Source organism: Ranitomeya variabilis, chromosome 1 (assembly GCF_051348905.1).
Source record: "Ranitomeya variabilis isolate aRanVar5 chromosome 1, aRanVar5.hap1, whole genome shotgun sequence".
In the NCBI taxonomy this organism is placed as follows: Eukaryota; Metazoa; Chordata; class Amphibia; order Anura; family Dendrobatidae; genus Ranitomeya; species Ranitomeya variabilis.
The window spans coordinates 988,425,006-988,443,324 of NC_135232.1; the positions used below are offsets into that span (position 1 = coordinate 988,425,006).

Below are 18,319 nucleotides of genomic sequence, written 5' to 3' on the forward strand. Positions count from 1 at the left end.
TAAGTAGAACATTAAAAATACATATTTTGGATGTGCTTGTGCCCTAATTTACACATATAGTTGAAAAGACCTGCTAGCAAACAACCCTAAAAAAACATCATCAACACACAGTATGTAAGGATGCTGAATACATACCGTAAGGTAAGGAGAAGACACTGCTCTGCGGATATGCTTTTTCGCATCCTGGTGTCCTGATACGTGAGTCCTGGATGTACTGTCTCCAACAAGATATCAAATGTTGGTATTGTCATTCGACAGTATAGGTAAAACTTATCAGGATGTGCATGCAGAGCTGTATAGAGCCTCTGAAAATGGCCTTTAGTGAGGCGTTGGGTCAAAAGAGGATGCACCCACATTCTTCTCGTGTTTTGCGGATCAACAATCACAGGGTATGGCTGTTAGGAGTCGAGTTTCCTCTGCTGCACAGGGGGAATCTCGATCTGTCTCTGCTGCGGTCTCCCATTCTCCTTCGGCTGCAGTGGAGCCTGCTCAGCGGAGACGTCGGTCCCAGCGTCTCACTGAGTCTTTCAGTGCAAAGGGTTTTTGCTGCCTCTCCAGGCTCTGCTATTGTACCCTGCACTGATCTACAGTGAACAGGCTTTTCTGGGACTAAGTCCTGCTTTGTCCACACTGAGCATGCCCAGGGTAAGATCTCTCAGTGGAGATCAAGGGTCACATGTTCAGGTACTGCAGCCAAGTCTATTGGTCTTTCTAGGAAGGTCCTGTAGGTACGCAGACTCAGTAGCAATCTCTCATTGGTTCTCTTCTTTAATGTCCTGTACGTGCTGCAGCTATTTAAGGCTCGCACGGCCATGCGCTAGTATCTTCTAAAGTTACATGCTTTGCGCCACTGTGGTCATATGCATGAATGTGTTCAGGGACCCGGCTGAAATAAGCCCCTAGAATGCTGGCACCTCCGGCGAGGAGATTGTGTATGAGAGTGTTCAGGGACCCGGCTGAAATAAGCCCCTAGAATGCTGGCACCTCCGGCGAGGAGTGTTGTGTGCATGCATGACCACTGAATGCTCTCTCCTGGGTAGTTAGCCTGTGTCTCTGTGAGAGTTAACAGGGCACAGAGCTTTGCTTTCTCGCCCGCTCTGTGAAGCTAACAGAGCTGGTTAATACCGCCATATAGTGCCGCCATTTACTTAGCGGCAGGATATTTCCTGCACGGTGGATCCCAGGTTGTGAACGCACCAATCACATCAATAAATATTTTCGGTGCATTCCGCAAACCCTAACAATGGCTGCCCAAACCGACATGACAAGACCCACTTAAATAACACACGCTGAGTTGGGGTGAAGTGCAGTAGGTCACACATGGTGCAAATGTTACCACAACACACCAACAGATGCACAACCACAAAATGGCCATATGGGAGGGTGCCACCTGTTGTAGAGGCCTTAAATAGGGTTGCTGATGCTGATTTAAATTAATTTCAGGCTACAAAACCGTTAAATGTCCATTTTGGCAGGTTGTGAGGAAAAAACGCAGTATGGATGTCATATGGATTACATACGCAACATTACATGCGCAAAATACGCGCCAACACCTTGTCAATGGATTACATACAGAACACTATTTCTGGATTATTTCTGCATATTACGGCCGTAAAAAACGGACCGTATTTTCATATGCCTAGTGTGACGCCGGCCTTACTCAATTTTGCCTTGGGTGTTGGGTATGCACCAAATACAGCAGGTCCTCGAGAGACATTGTTGAGTCCCCATGGACTCATGTTTGTCAGACAATCCCTGCATGTTTTGTGGTTGTCTTACAGCTGTGAAACTTACGGCCACGGGGACTTTAACATGTTACTCGAACACTGGCGATACTCAGTGCATACCCGAGCACCTTAGGCATACTCAAGTAACGAGTATTGCGCTCATCAACTAGTGACTACATAGAGTGCTCAAAGGTATATAATTAGAAGGGAAGGTCTGTGCAAACAGCACATCCTTATTCATGTTCATTAAAACTGTTGTAGTTTGTATTTCCGAGTTGCATGGAACTGTGAGTGAACAGCAGTTTTGGATAATATCTTGTTGGCAGCCTTTATGAATGAGAAATTAGTCATTATCCTGCATTTTCATTAGGACATTGTGTGCAACATCTAGGCACACTCCATAGAGAATCTAGATTATTCTGCAGGTTAAACAATGTGATAGATATTTAAAAAACAAGAGTTCACAGCTGACAATCAGCAAAATAAGAATTGCAAAAAGCCTATATTATTGGCAACATGAAAAATGAACTTGAGCCAGACCTAGTTGGTTGTCCAGTCATTCTTATCATCTAAAGTCAGTAATTTAAAACTTGCTAGAACTGTTAGGATTTATTTTTTTTTGTTGCTTCTGGTGGCAGGAAGGATAATTCTAGAGTAGCCTCAAAACAGTTAACATATTTATTGTCAATCTAATCAAGGTTGTTATGATTTTCCCGTGAAATCTAGCTGGCAGATGAATACTGTCGGCCCATGTTTGCAATCATCTGCCAGCTCTTAAAACTGTTCCAATATTAGGTAGCTGCTCCGCCTATCTGACAAATGTGAATATTTTTTTTCTTCTACATATTTTGTCAAATGAAAAATTGATGCCTACACTAATGACTCCATTTTTAAAGCTGAAAATAAATCTTTGGCAACAGCATACTGTCAAACATTGTTGAAAGGAAACCTGTCATGTCTAAAACAGCTATTTACCTGCAGATATAGGGTGAATCTGCGAGTAAATAGCATTTAAATCCTACCTGGCTGCCTTGTTAAAGCAACAGCTATGGCGAAAAAATGAAGTTGTATAGACTCTCACTTTCATTTATAGGGGTGGTACAGGGAGTGGTTACAATCACCGATCACTATACCATGAGCACGGCTGTAATCACTACCCAGCAGCTTCAGTGACAGCCTGCTCCACACATACACTCTGCAGAGAGGCTGGAAATCACAAATGCTGTGGAATGATTACAGCCGTGCTCACAGTTTAGTGAATAGTGACTATTAAAGCTCCCTTCAATGTCTCCATAACTGAAAGCAAGCAGCTACAAGGAAATATAAGATCATTTTCTCCCAGTAGCTGCTGCTCCAGTAAAGCAGTCAGGTATGATTTTAAGGCTACTTATTTGAAAATGTATTCTATTTGCACAGGTAAATAATGTTTTTGGACATGAGAGGTTCCCTTTGATACCGTATCTCTATAATGAATGAAGAAAATAAAATTAATGAAGTCCGTTAACCCCTTTCTGACATTGGACGTACTATCCCGTCGAGGTGGGGTGGGCCCGTATGACCACCGACGGGATAGTACGTCCAGCGCGATCGGCGGCGCTCACGGGGGGAGCGCGGCCGATCGCGGCCGGGTGTCAGCTGACTATCGCAGCTGACATCCGGCACTATGTGCCAGGAGCGGTCACGGACCACCCCTGGCACATTAACCCCCGGCACACCGCGATCATGTTTGATCGCGGTGTGCCGGCGGTACAGGGAAGCATCGCGCAGGGAGGGGGCTCCCTGCATGCTTCCCTAAGACCCCCGGAGCAACGCGATGTGATTGCGTTGCTGCGAGGGTCTCTTACCTCCTCCTCGCTGCAGGTGCCTGGATCCAAGATGGCCGCAGCATCCGGGTCCTGCAGGGAGGGAGGTGGCTTACCAAGTGCCTGCTCAGAGCAGGCGCTTGGTAAGCCTGCAGTGCTGTAAGTCAGATCGGTGATATGACAGAGTGCTGTGCAAACTGTCAGCTCAGCGATCTGTGATGTCCCCCCCTGGGACAAAGTAAAAAAGTTTAAAAAAAAAATTTCCACATGTGTAAAAAAAAAATAAAAAAAAAATTCCTAAATAAAGAAAAAAAAATATTATTCCCATAAATACATTTCTTTATCTAAATTAAAAAAAAACAATAAAAGTACACATATTTAGTATCACTGCATCCGTAACGACCCCACCTATAAAACTATATCACTAGTTAAGCCCTTAAGTGAACATCGTAGGAAAAAAAAAAAAAACGAGGCAAAAAACGACGCTTTATTATCATACCGCCAAACAAAAAGTGGAATAATACGCGATCAAAATGACGGATATAAATAACCATAGTACTGCTGAAAACGTCATCTTGTCCCGCAAAAAACAAGCCACCATACAGCATCATCAAAGAAAAAATAAAAAAGTTATAGTCCTCAGAATAAAGCGATGCCAAAATAATTATTTATTCTATAAAATAGTTTTAATTTTATCAAACATAGAACGGTATAAACGCCTCCCCCAAAAGAAATTCATGAATAGCTGTTTTTTGTCATTCTGCCTCACAAAAATCGGAATAAAAAGCGATCAAAAACTGTCACATGTCCGAAAATGTTACCAGTAGAAATGTCAACTCGTCCCGCAAAAAACAAGACCTCACATGAGTCTGTGGACCAAAATATGGAAAAATTATAGGTCTCAAAATGTGGAGACGCAAAAACTTTTTTGCTATAAAAAGCGTCTTTTAGTGTGTGACGGCTGCCAATCATAAAAATCCACTATAAAAAATGCTATAAAAGTAAATCAAACCCCCCTTCATCACCCCCTTAGTTAGGGAAAAATAATAAAATTAAAAAAATGTATTTCTTTCCATTTTCCCATTAGGGTTAGAGTTAGGGCTAGGGTTAGGGTTAGGGCTAGGGTTAGGGCTAGGGTTAGTGTTAGGGCTAGGATTAGGGCTAGGGTTAGGGCTAGGGTTAGGGTTAGGGCTAGGGTTAGGGTTAGGGCTAGGGTTAGGGCTAGGGTTAGGGCTGGGGCTAGGGTTGGAGCTAAAGTTAGGGTTAGGGTTGGGGCTAAAGTTAGGGTTAGGGTTGGTGCTAAAGTTAGGATTAGGGTTTGGATTACATTTACGGTTGGGATTAGGGTTGGGATTAGAGTTAGGGGTGTGTCAAGGTTAGGTGTGTGGTTAAGGTTACCGTTGGGATTAGGGTTAGGGGTGTGTTTGGATTAGGGTTTCAGTTAGAATTGGGGAGTTTCCACTGTTTAGGCACATCAGGGGCTCTCCAAACGCGACATGGCGTCCGATCTCAATTCCATCCAACTCTGCATTGAAAAAGTAAAACAGTGCTCCTTCCCTTCTGAGCTTTCCCGTGTGCCCAAACAGGGGTTTACCCCAACATATGGGGCATCAGCGTACTCGGGACAAATTGGACAACAACTTTTGGGGACCAAGTTCTCTTGTTACCCTTGGGAAAATATAAATGTGGGGGGCTAAAAATCATTTTTGTGGGAAAAAAAGGATTTTTTATTTTCACGGCTCTGCATTGTAAACTGTAGTGAAACACTTGGGGGTTCAAAGTTCTCACAACACATCTAGATAAGTTCCTTGGGAGGTCTAGTTTCCAATATGGGGTCACTTGTGGGGGGTTTCTACTGTTTGGGTACATCAGGGGCTCTGCAAATGCAACGTGATGCATGCAGACCAATCCATCTAAGTCTGCATTCCAAATGGCGCTCCTTCCCTCCCGAGCTCTGCCATGCGCCCAAACAGTGGTTCCCCCCACATATGGGATATCAGCGTACTCAGGACAAATTGGACAACAACTTTTGGGGTCCAATTTATCCTGTTACCCTTGTGAAAATACAAAACTGGGGGCTAAAATATTATTTTTGTGAAAAAAAAGAGAATTTTTATTTTCACGGCTCTGCGTTATAAACTGTAGTGAAACACTTGGGGGATCAAAGCTCTCAAAACACATCTAGATAAGTTCCTTAGGGGGTCTACTTTCCAAAATGGTGTCACTTGTGGGGGGGTTTAATGTTTAGGCACATCAGGGGCTCTCCAAACGCAACATGGCGTCCCATCTTAATTCCAGTCAATTTTGCATTGAAAAGTCAAATGGCGCTCCTTCCCTTCCGAGCTCTGCTAAGCGCCCAAACAGTGGTTTACCCCCACATGCGGGGTATCGGCGTACTCAGGACAAATTGCACAACAACTTTTGTTGTCTAATTTCTTCTCTTACCCTTGGGAAAATAAAAAATTGGGGGCAAAAAGATAATTTTTGTGAAAAAATATGATTTTTTATTTTTATGGCTCTGCATTATAAACTTCTGTGAAGCACTTGGTGGGTCAAAGTGCTCACCAAACATCTAGATAAGTTCCTTAGGGGGTCTACTTTCCAAAATGGTGTCACTTGTGGGGGGTTTTAATGTTTAGGCACATCAGGGGCTCTCCAAACGCAACATGGCGTTCCATCTCAATTCCAGTCAATTTTGCATTGAAAAGTCAAATGGCGCTCCTTCCCTTCCGAGCTCTGCGGTGCGCCCAAACAGTGGTTTACCCCCACATATGGGTATCAGCGTACTCAGCACAAATTGTACAACAACTTTTGGGGTCCATTTTCTCCTGTTACCCTTGGTAAAATAAAACAAATTGGAGCTGAAATAAATTTTGTGTAAAAAAAAATTAAATGTTCATTTTTATTTAAACATTGCAAAAATTCCTGTGAAACACCTGAAGGGTTAATACATTTCTTGAATGTGGTTTTGAGCACCTTGAGGGGTGCAGTTTTTAGAATGGTGTCACACTTGGGTATTTTCTATCGTATAGACCCCTCAAAATGACTTCAAATGAGATGTGGTCCCTAAACAAAATGGTGTTGTAAAAATGAGAAATTGCTGGTCAACTTTTAACCCTTATAACTCCCTAACAAAAAAAAATGTTGGTTCCTAAATTGTGCTGATGTAAAGTAGACATGTGAGAAATGTTACCTATTAAGTATTTTGTGTGACACATCTCTGTGATCTAAGGGCATAAAAATTCAAAGTTTTCGCCAAATTTCCGTTTTTTTCACAAATAAATGCAAGTTATATCGAAGAAATTTTACCACTATCATGAAGTACAATACGTCACGAGAAAAGAGTGTCAGAATTGCCAAGATCCGTTGAAGCATTTCAGAGTTATAACCTCATAAAGTGACAGTGATCAGAACGTGCAAACCACCCTTGGGGGTAAAGGGGTTAACTAGATTTCACAATACAAACTATATATGTTATTAAATGGATCTATTGATTGGGCTTGCTAGAATAGGTTTATAATCCTGATATTAAGATAAGCAGTTTGTGAGTCTAGCTAATGAGTGGAAGAGCTCATGAGTCCACATGTGCTCAGTTTCCTCCCACCTACCCCAATTGCCAATTGCAGCTGGTACTGAGCAGTGTAACATTTCAGCTACAGCAGGAAGGAGGTACTCTGAGGAGCTGCCAGCTAGGATTGGGAGGCAGAGATCTCAGAGAAAGCTACACTTGATTACATTTCACAGAAGTAACTCTGTTATTTCTGCTTTTCAAAACCATTCAGAAACTGGCCATTAACATTTATGCACCCGAGCTGATGATTCTGTGTTGTTTTCATAGCAAGTGTAGAAAATCTTTAGGCAATTTTCTGGATAAATAAATAAATCTTGAAAATTATAAGGTGGTTTTATATTTTTATCTTGAAGCAGATTTTCAACAGACTCTTAACCTTGACTGAAGATATCGCAGGAAACCTACTGCACAAATTGCAATCATTAAACATATTTTGTTCATGAGCTGATTTCTAGATTATAAATGTTGCTTGGTTACTGAGAAATCTGAAGAGGACTGTTGAAGTTTATTTAAATATCTCGAAGAAATACTTCACATTGGAAGAAAATATGGGTACTGTATGTCATGACAAGAAACATGAATAACAAGCAAGACAAATATTGTCAAGGACAAAATGTACTTACTAAGTTTAACCCCTTAGTGACAGAGCCAATTTGCAGCTTAATGACCAAGCCAATCTTTACAATTCTGACCACTGTCAATTTATATGGTTATAACTCTGGAAAAACATCAATGGATCCCACTGATTCTGAGGCTGTTTTTTCATGAAATATTGTACTTCATGTTAGTGGTAACTAGTGTTGAGCGATACCGTCCGATACTTGAAAGTATCGGTATCGGAAAGTATCGGCCGATACCGGCAAAGTATCGGATCTAATCCGATACCGATACCCGATACCAATACAAGTCAATGGGACTCAAGTATCGGACGGTATCCCTGATGGTTCCCAGGGTCTGAAGGAGAGGAAACTCTCCTTCAGGCCCTGGGATCCATATTAATGTGTAAAATAAAGAATTAAAATAAAAAATATTGCTATACTCACCTCTTCGACGCAGCCTGGACCTCACCGAGGGAACCGGCAGCGTTCTTTGCTTAAAATGCACGTGTTTACTTCCTTCCGTGACGTCACGGCTTGTGATTGGTCGTGTGCCGCCCATGTGGCCGCGACGCGACCAATCACAGCAAGCCGTGATGTAATTTTCAGGTCCTGAATGCCTAATTCTAGGCATTCAGGATTTTAAAATTACGTTCCGGCTTGTGATTGGTCGCGTCACAGTCACATGGGCGACGCGACCAATCACAAGCCGTGACGTCACGGGACGCAGGAAACGCGCGCATTTTAAAATTACGTCACGGCTTATGATTGGTTGTGTGCCACCCATGTGACCGCGACGCGACCAATCACAGCAAGCCGTGACGTAATTTCAGGTCCTGTATGCCTAATTCTGCATTCAGGACCTGAAATTACGTCACGGCTTGCTGTGATTGGTCACGTCGCGGTCACATGGGCGGCACGCAACCAATCACAAGCCGTGATATAATTTTAAAATGCGCGCGTTTCCTGCCTCCCGTGACGTCACGGCTTGTGATTGGTCGCGTCGCCCATGTGACCGCGACGCGCAGGGGCGTAACAACAGTCCTGCGGGCCCCGGTGCGAACTTTTGAATGGGGCCCCCCCCCCCCAAAAAAAAAAAATGATATACAGACACACGCATACAATGTTAAACTAAGAAGTAAATATCTATTGCAATTCCTTTATGTATGAGTGGTCGCCTATATACACTGCAGGGGCAGATAGTATAGAGCTTTATGTATGAGTGGTCACCTATATACACTGCAGGGCAGATAGTATAGAGCTTTGTGTGTGAGTGGTCACCTATATACACTGCAGGGCAGATAGTATAGAGCTTTGTGTGTGAGTGGTCACCTATATACACTGCAGGGTAGATAGTATAGAGCTTTGTGTGTGAGTGGTCACCTATATACACTGCAGGGGCAGATAGTATAGAGCTTTGTGTGTGAGTGGTCACCTATATACACTGCAGGGGCAGATAGTATAGAGCTTTGTGTGTGAGTGGTCACCTATATACACTGCAGGGGCCGAATATCTGAGCTGGAAGCAGTGCATTCTGGGTCTAACAGGGCCAAGGCCGGATATATAATACACGTGGGGCGTCTCCGACAGGGTAAACCAGCTGTAACCCATCCAAGCCCGGTCATCTGCCTGCAGCACAGCACGCCCCTTATGGAGCGGGGCGGACATCCGGCATAAGATGACTAGTAGCCCGTACCTGAGCTGCAGGCCCCTCTCTTCGTCCTCATGGCCGTTCAGGACCCTCCGCAGCTTATCCATGCCTCCCTCTGCACGACACCACGCTCCACCAGTGACAAACCGTACAGCTGGCCACCTTCACGTCCTGTCACGTGATGACAACAGCATGTGACTCGCTTGACGGCAATCTCAGCCTGGTGTACGGAACTGCGACGTGCATGGCCCCTCCCCCACAGCGTGTACGGAAGCCCGTGGGTTCAACCTAACACTGAATTTACAGGACGAAATGTGCAGCGTGCGCTCACGGAGATACCCTGACAAGTTGACCTCAGGTCGCAGAGGTCGCGGCGGCACCGGGCCCTCTTTTGGGCCCGGGCCCTGGTGCAGCCGCGACCTCTGCGACCCCGGTAGTTCCGCCCCTGGCGACGCGACCAATCACAAGCCGGAACGTAATTTTAAAATCCTGAATGCCTAGAATTAGGCATTCAGGACCTGAAAATTACGTCACGGCTTGCTGTGATTGGTCGCGTCGCGGCCACATGGGCGGCACGCGACCAATCACAAGCCGTGACATCACGGAAGGAAGTAAACGCGCGCATTTTAAGCAAAGAACGCTGCCGGTTCCCTCGGTAAGGTCCAGGCTGCGTCGGAGAGGTGAGTATAGCAATATTTTTTATTTTAATTCTTTATTTTAAACATTAATGTTGTTTCGATACCGATACCCGATACCACAAAAGTATCGGATCTCGGTATCGGAATTCCAATACCTGCAAGTATCGGCCGATACCCGATACTTGCGGTATCGGAATGCTCAACACTAGTGGTAACATTTCTTCAATATGACATGCGCTTATTTATGAAAAAAAAAGAAATGTAAAAATTTTGAAAATTTTGAAATTTTCAAAGTTTGAATTTTTATGCCCTTAAATCAGAGAGCGGTGTCACACATAATAGTTAATAAATGACATTTCCCACATGTCTCCTTTACATCAGCACAATTTTGGAAACAATTTTTTTTAGGACATTATAAGGGTTAAAAGTTGACCAGCAATTTCTCATTTTTCTAACAAAATTTACAAAACCATTTTTTTAGGGACCACCTCACATTTGATGTGACTTTGGGGGTCAATATAACAGAAAATACCCAAAAGTGACACCATCCTAAAATTGCACCCCTCAAGGTGCGCAAAACCACATTCAAGAAGTTTATTAACCCTTCAGGTGCTTCACGAGAATGAAAGCAATGTGGAAGGAAAAAATGAGCATTTTACTTTTTTCACCAAAAATTTAATACAGAACTATTTTTTTTTCACAAGGGTATCAGGAGAAAATGAACCACCATTTTTTGTGCAATTTCTCCTGAGTACACTGATACCCCATATGTGGGGGAAAACCACTGTTTCCGAAGGGAGGGAGCACCATTTGACTTTTTGAACGCAAAATTGGGTGGGATCAATGGTAGCGCCATGTCACGTTTGGAGATCCCCTGATGTACCTCAACAGTGGAAACTCCCCAATTCTAACTCCAACTCTAACACCAACACACCCCTAACCCTAATCCCAACCCTAACCACAACCCTATCCCCAACACACCCATAACCGTAGTCCCAACCCTAGCTACAACCCTAACCCCAACACACTCCTAATCCTAATCCAAAACCTAACCACAACACACCTCTAACCCTAATCCCAATTCTAACCACAAACCTAACCCCAACACACCCCTAACCATAATCCCAACCCTTACCATAACCTTAACCCTAACCTTATCTCTAGCCATATCCCTAACCCTAGCGCTAACCTTAACCCTAGCCCTAACCCTAACCCTAATCTTAGCCCTAACACTAACTTTAGCCAAACTCACTTTAGCCCAACTCAAACCTTAATCCTAACCCTAACTTTAGCCCAACTCACTTTAGCCCAACTGTAACCCTACCTTTAGCCCAACTCTAACCCTAATGGAAAAATGGAAATAAATTTATTTTTTTTCCATTATTTTTCACTATCTAAGGTGGTGATAAAAGGATGTTTAATTTACTATTTTTTTTATTGAGATCACTGTGATAGTATCTAGCCAATAGGAAAATTTTCCTATTGTTGCCAGGTGCCGGCCGGCAGGTCTGGAAGGGCACGCTGAGCATGTACCTTTCATTTTCTCACGGAAAATGATGTCGGGAAACAGCATGGGGGATTCCTGGACTCCAGAGGTACAGTGGGGAAATCGGGGTACTGGGGACCCTATTTACGATCACATCAGGGGAGAGAGAAATTAAAAGGAAAATCTGATTTTTTTTGCGGTCGCCATTATACCATTAATAACAATGATCGCAACACTGGGGTCGGTAAAACCAACCCAAATCATGTTCTCTGGGGTCTTAGCTACCCCCGGTAGCCGAGGCACTGGAGAAATTCTGACTCTGGGGGGCGCTATACACTTTTTCCACAGCGCCGTTAATTAATGGCGCTGTGGTCAAAGTACCCTTAATTGCAGTTGTGAAAAGGCGTATCGCAGTTGTTAAGGGGTTAAGAATGTGTAATTAGGTGTCTTAATGTTGTTTACAAAAATAAAAATAATGTAATGAAAACAATATATACTGTATGGGTGGATAGGCTTTTCTAATATGTGAAGTACTTAAAGTGCCTTGAAAAAATATTCATACTCCATAATCTTTTACACATTTTTTCACATTACACCCATAAACTTAAATATATTCACTGGTGTTTTATGTGACATACCAGTGCAATGTAGTATTTGTAATGTTTAAAGGAAATGATACATTGTTTTCTAAAATATTTAAAAATATGACGTGTTCGCCCCCCCCCCCCCGAGTCAAGCTTTTTTAGGACCACCTATTGCTTTAATTACTGCTGCAAGTCTTTTAGGTTATGTCTCTACCTTCTTTGCATATCTGAATGCTGAAATTTTTGTTCATTCTTGGCAAACTTGCTCTAGCTCAATGAGATTGGGTGGAGAGCATCTGTGAACAGGTATTTTCATGTCTTGCCATAGATTCTCAATGACTGGTCTGTACTGTGACAGGACCATTCAAACACATAAATATGCTTTGATCTAAATAATTCCATTGTGGCTTTAGCAGTATGTTTAGGGACATTGTCCTGCTGGAAGGTGACCATACACTCCAGTGTCAAACCTTTTGCATCTTCTAACAGATTTTCCTCTAGGATTGCCCTGTATATTACTCCAACCATCTTCCCATCAACTCTGACCAGCTGCTGAAAATAACATCCCTATAACATGATGCTGCCACTACCATGTTTGAGGGTGGGGATGGTGTTTTCAGTTAGATGTGCAGTATTAATTTTCCACCACACATAGCATGTTGCATTTAGCCCAGAAAGTTCTATCTTGGTCTCTTTTGACAAGAGCACCTTCTTTCCCTTCTAGCTTTGTGCTCTACATGGCTTTTGGTAAACTAAAAATGGGACTCCTCATGGCTTGCTTTGAAAAATGGCTTTCTACATGCCTCTTTTCCATAAATGCCAGTTTTGCGGAACATACATATCTTGTGGACAGATTCTACCACCTGAGCTGTGGTTCTCTGTATCTCCTCCAGAGTGTCCATGGGTGACGTGCCTGCTTCTCTTATTAGTGCTCTCCTTGCCAGTTTAGGTAAAAGGCCGTGTCTTTGTAGGTTTGCAGTTGTACCATACTCCTTCCATTTTTGGATGATGAATAAAACAATGCTGCGTGAGATTTTAAAAACTTGGCTCTTTTTTTTAATCTAATCCTGCTTTACTCTTCTCTACAACTTTATTGAGACCTGTCTAGTGTGCTCCTTGGTTTCCATGATGCTGTTTGATCACTAAAGTTCTCAAACAAACCTCTGAGGCTTTCACAAAACAACTGTAGTTATACTGAGAATAAATTACACACAGATGGAGTAAATTTACTAATTATGTGACTTCTGGAGGCAATTGGTCATTCGGGTTTTTTGGGGGGCACCAAACTACAGGGAACTGAATACAAATGCATGTTACAATTTTTAAATGTATATTTTTATATAATTCCAAAGCCATGTATTCCTTTACATGTCACACACTTGTTACTTTGTTTTTGTATATCACATAAAATTCCAATGAAATACATTAAGTTTGTGGATTTACAAGTTTGAGCCAAGTATAAAAAATATAGCAAGTTGTCAGAAAGTTATTATATTATAATATATGTCTGTCAATCAGTAGAATATTATTACTGACTTCTTTGTTAAAAATTGCAAGATACCTAGATTAGATGCATCCATGACACATTTTTTATTTCCCATTCCACAAGACAACAGCAATAATAGTTTACTTCTCTATCATCTTTCTATCCATGTCTGAAGATGTTTTATTGCCAAGCGAGCAGAATGTATTATATTTGTAATAGAACTGACCCCATCATGCTTAACCCTTTACTGACATCGGACGGTATAGTACGTCCGATGTCAGCTCCCCTGCTTTGATGCAGGGCTCCGCGGTGAGCCCGCATCAAAGCCGGGAAATGTCAGCTGTTTTGAACAGCTGACATGTGCTCGCAATAGCGGCGGGTGAAATCGCGATTCACCCGCCACTATTAACTAGTTAAATGCCACTGTCAAACGCAGACAGCGGCATTTAACTACCGCATCCGGCCGGGCGGCCGGAAATGACATCATCGCCGACCCCGTCACATGATCGGAGGTCGGCGATGTGTCAGGACAGTAACCATAGAGGTCCTTGAGACCTCTATGGTTACTGATCGCCGGTAGCTGTGAGCGCCACCCTGTGGTCGGCGCTCACAGCACACCTGCAATTCTACTACATAGCAGCGAACAGCAGATCGCTGCTATGTAGCAAGCAGAGGCGATCATGCTGTGCCTGCTTCTAGCCTCCCATGGAGGCTATTGAAGCATGGCAAAAGTTAAAAAAAAGTTTAAAAAAATGTGAAAAAAATAAAAACAATATAAAAGTTTAAATCACCCCCCTTTTGCCCCAATCAAAATAAATCAATAAAAAAAATCAAATCTACACATATTTGGTATCGCCACGTTCAGAATTGCCTGATCTATCAATAAAAAAAGCATTAACCTGATCGCTAAACGGCGTAACGAGAAAAAAAATCGAAACGCCAGAATTACGTTTTTTTGGTCGCAGCGACATTGCATTAAAATGCAATAACAGGCGATCAAAAGAACATATCTGCACCAAATGGGAATCATTAAAAATGTCAGCTCAGTACGCAAAAAATAAGCCCTCACACGACCCCAGATCACGAAAAATGGAGACGCTACGAGTATCGGAAAATGGCACAATTTTTTTATTTTTTTTTAGCAAAGTTTGGAATTTTTTTTCACCACTTACATAAAAAATAACCTAGTCATGTTAGGTGTTTATGAACTCGTAATGACCTGGAGAATCATAATGGCAGGTGAGTTTTAGCATTTAGTGAACCTAGCAAAAAAACCAAGCAAGAAACAAGTGTGGGATTGCACTTTTTTTGCAATTTCACCGCACTTGGAATTTTTTTCCCATTTTTTAGTACACGACATGGTAAAACCAATGATGTCGTTCAAAAATACAACTTGTCCCGCCAAAAATAAGCCCTCAAATGGCCAAATTGATGGAAAAATAAAAAAGTTATGGCTCTGGGAAGGAGGGGAGTGAAAAACAAACACGGAAAAACGAAAAATCCCACGGTCATGAAGGGGTTAATTATCAGACAATAACACCAATGGCAAACATTATTCAGTAAGAAGTGTTAGGGAAAAAGGTATGCTGTACTTGCAACCATACTTTAAAGGAACCTTTCATTAGATTCATGGTGTTTGACCATGGACAATATGAATCAGACATTATCAGGGTGATTGCAGACAAGTATGTTTTAGAGAATACATACTTTGAAAACCGGTGAATGGACAATGGATTTCCCTGCCCCGATCTCTTTGATAGTTCTCTCCTTACGTAGTCACATTGGGAGAGACTGTTTAGTCTGGTGATCAGGGCTTCAAAGCTGGCAGAAACCACTGGTGGCCCTCCTTGTACTAGTCAGCTGAGATACATAATCACCCGTCGCCTTTCCAAGCTATGTTTACCCTGAAATTCTGTAGAGTTTTAGAGTAAAACATCCCTGGCTGCAGGCACACAGCCAGTGTCTGATTCATGCTGACAATAATCAGGCAGCATGAATCTGATAATATATTTTCATTTCAATAGATATATCTCAATGGGATCGATAACAATGAGAATGCTTGATATATTTGCTACACTTCAATTTCCAACAAAGATCATACAGTAAACAACTGTATGCATCATATTGCAGCTCTTGAATTACTCTTGGTTTCCTGATATATAATAATGCTCCCAATCTCCATTTTGTTTACCAATTACACAAAGGAACATAGACAAAAAAATGCATACAGAAAATTAATAGAAGGAAAGAATGAGCAACTCACTGTAATGTTGGACGCTTTAATTGCATTCAATGTATCCTTAATCTTTGTATTATGTATATTTTATTAAATTTGTACTTTTGTAACTTTAGAACCAGTAACCAATCAGCAATTCTTCAGCTTTTAGAAATCTGTGGTTTTTACATGGGTTCACTAATTGCTTTTCTTTGTGCTTTAGGGCTGTGAAATGGATGTGGACATAAAAGACGTTAATAACTGGACTGTTATGAAAGAAGACAACAGCACCTTTGAAACATCAGCTACTAATTTTCCATCCTGGGAGGATTACAACAGCAGTGTAGATGACATACGATACTTTTTAATTGGGCTATATACATTTGTAAGCTTGCTCGGATTCATGGGAAATCTCTTAATTCTCCTGGCTATTTTCAGAAAACGCAAGCAGAAGACTATAATTAACTATCTTATTGGAAACTTGGCTTTTTCAGATATTTTAGTTGTATTATTCTGCTCACCATTTACTCTGACATGTGTTTTACTTGATCAGTGGATCTTTGGTGAAGTCATGTGTCATGTAGTGCCTTTCCTTCAGTGTGTCTCAGTCTTAATCTCAACTTTGATGCTCATGTCCATTGCCTTGGTGAGGTACCACATGATAAAACATCCTCTTTCAACCAATCTAACTGCCAACCATGGATATTTTCTGATTGCAACTGTATGGACTCTTGGTTTCACCATATGCTCTCCTTTACCTGTTTTTCATAAAATTATTAATCTGAGAGAAGCCTTTAATTTAGAACCTTTAATGAATAGTTATCTGTGCATCGAATCCTGGCCATCTGATTCTTACAGAATTGCATTCACCATTTCTTTACTGTTAGTGCAGTATATATTGCCTTTGTCTTGCCTAACCATAAGTCATACAAGTGTTTGCCGAAGTATAAGTTCCAGATTACCGAACAAAGATGTAAAAGTCGAAGAAAATGAGATGATTAATTTGACCCTTCAACAACCAAAAGCAAAACAATCGGAGGTAGAAATCTGTAGCAGTCGAAAGTGGAGTTATTCTTTTGTACGGAAACATAGAAAGCGTTACAGCAAAAAAACAGCAAGTGTTGTCCCAGCGATACTAAGACGACACCAAGAGAGTAATACTGGAGACATTCCAGAAACGTCTACCACAGAGAGGAGCCACACTTTACCCACCAGTGTCCACACCAGTGTCCACACTTTACCTTCGAGTGTCTATTTACCAGGAGTTCCCATATGCTTTGAAATGAAGGCAGAGGAGAATTCTGAACTACATAATATTAACTCTGTATCTAAATCTCTAACTCGGATAAAGAAGAGGTCTAGGCGTGTTTTCTGTAGACTAACCGTATTGATCTTGGCTTTTGCTGTCAGTTGGATGCCGCTTCACCTCTTTCACCTTGTAACTGACTTTAATGCCAATCTAATTTCCAATCGACATTTCAAATTAGTTTATTGCATCTGTCACTTGCTTGGCATGGTCTCCTGTTGTCTAAATCCTATACTCTATGGATTTTTAAATGATGGTATAAAGGCAGATTTGATGTCAATCATCCAGTGTTTCCAGATATCGTAGGCTGATTCGGCTGTTGCATTTTTCTTTCTGAAAATATATCAGTTAGCTTCACGTTCACTTTTATTTGTTGGCAGTTCTGAACTGAACTGAATTAACATTACTGCCATTATAGATACTGTATATCTCTATATGTGTTTTCAAGCTGCATATGATCTCTATGAGGTCTATTTTTTTATCTCTTTGTTGCTGTAAAAAGAGACATTCTGAATATTGACATTACCTTTAATATCATGAGTATCTGTAACATAATTTTCTGTAAGGTAAAAGAACACCTGACTCTTGTAATTGATGTTAATATAAACCCATCATATGAAGGAAAATTACTATAATCGACCAATGCCATACTTGACCTTGTGTTTACCACTCGGTCGTTCCAGTTTTTTTTTTTTTTTTAAAGCAAACATTTCATTATTACAGTAGATAACATCATTATGTTTTCTATTTCATATTGACATGAAATGAGAATTGTTCTCATCTGTAAAAACAGTGGTTTACTCCGCGTTATTGAGTGAAATTCATTAGTAATTGTGATTAAATAATTGCTGTTGTAAAATAATAATTTATATTTTTAATTAATTTATACTGTACTTTCAAAGCTTTAACTATATTTTACCTTACGTGGCTTTCTTGTGGAAATTATAATAAAATACAGTGTATATACATGTGTATATATATATTTATATAAAAATATATACATATATACTGTATATCTTACGATATTGAAAGAGGATATTGAATATTGTGTATTATTACTAATATTTCTCCATTATGACAGATTTTTTAATTTTGCATTACCTAATAACCTTAGCTAATTATATGATATTGTAATTTTCAATAATTTTCATGATGCTTATAATTTTCAATATCTTACAATATTGCAAGAGGATCTTGAATATTGTGTATTATTTCTAATATTTCTCCATTGTGACAGATTTTTTAAATTTTGCATTG

General features: G+C 41.1%; 1 protein-coding gene across 2 annotated transcripts in view; it reads left to right on the forward strand.

Annotated features, from left to right (window-relative positions):
• The window catches only part of NPY5R (neuropeptide Y receptor Y5), a 128,613-nt gene extending 110,586 nt beyond the window's left edge, over positions 1-18,027 (forward strand). For both annotated transcript variants that reach the window (XM_077269589.1, XM_077269499.1), the window contains exon 2: positions 15,980-18,027. In XM_077269589.1, coding sequence (XP_077125704.1) covers positions 15,989-17,368 — 1,380 coding nt within the window. In that variant the 5' untranslated portion in view covers positions 15,980-15,988 and the 3' untranslated portion in view covers positions 17,369-18,027. The remainder of the gene's footprint in view (positions 1-15,979) is intronic.
• Positions 18,028-18,319: the final 292 nt, after the last annotated feature.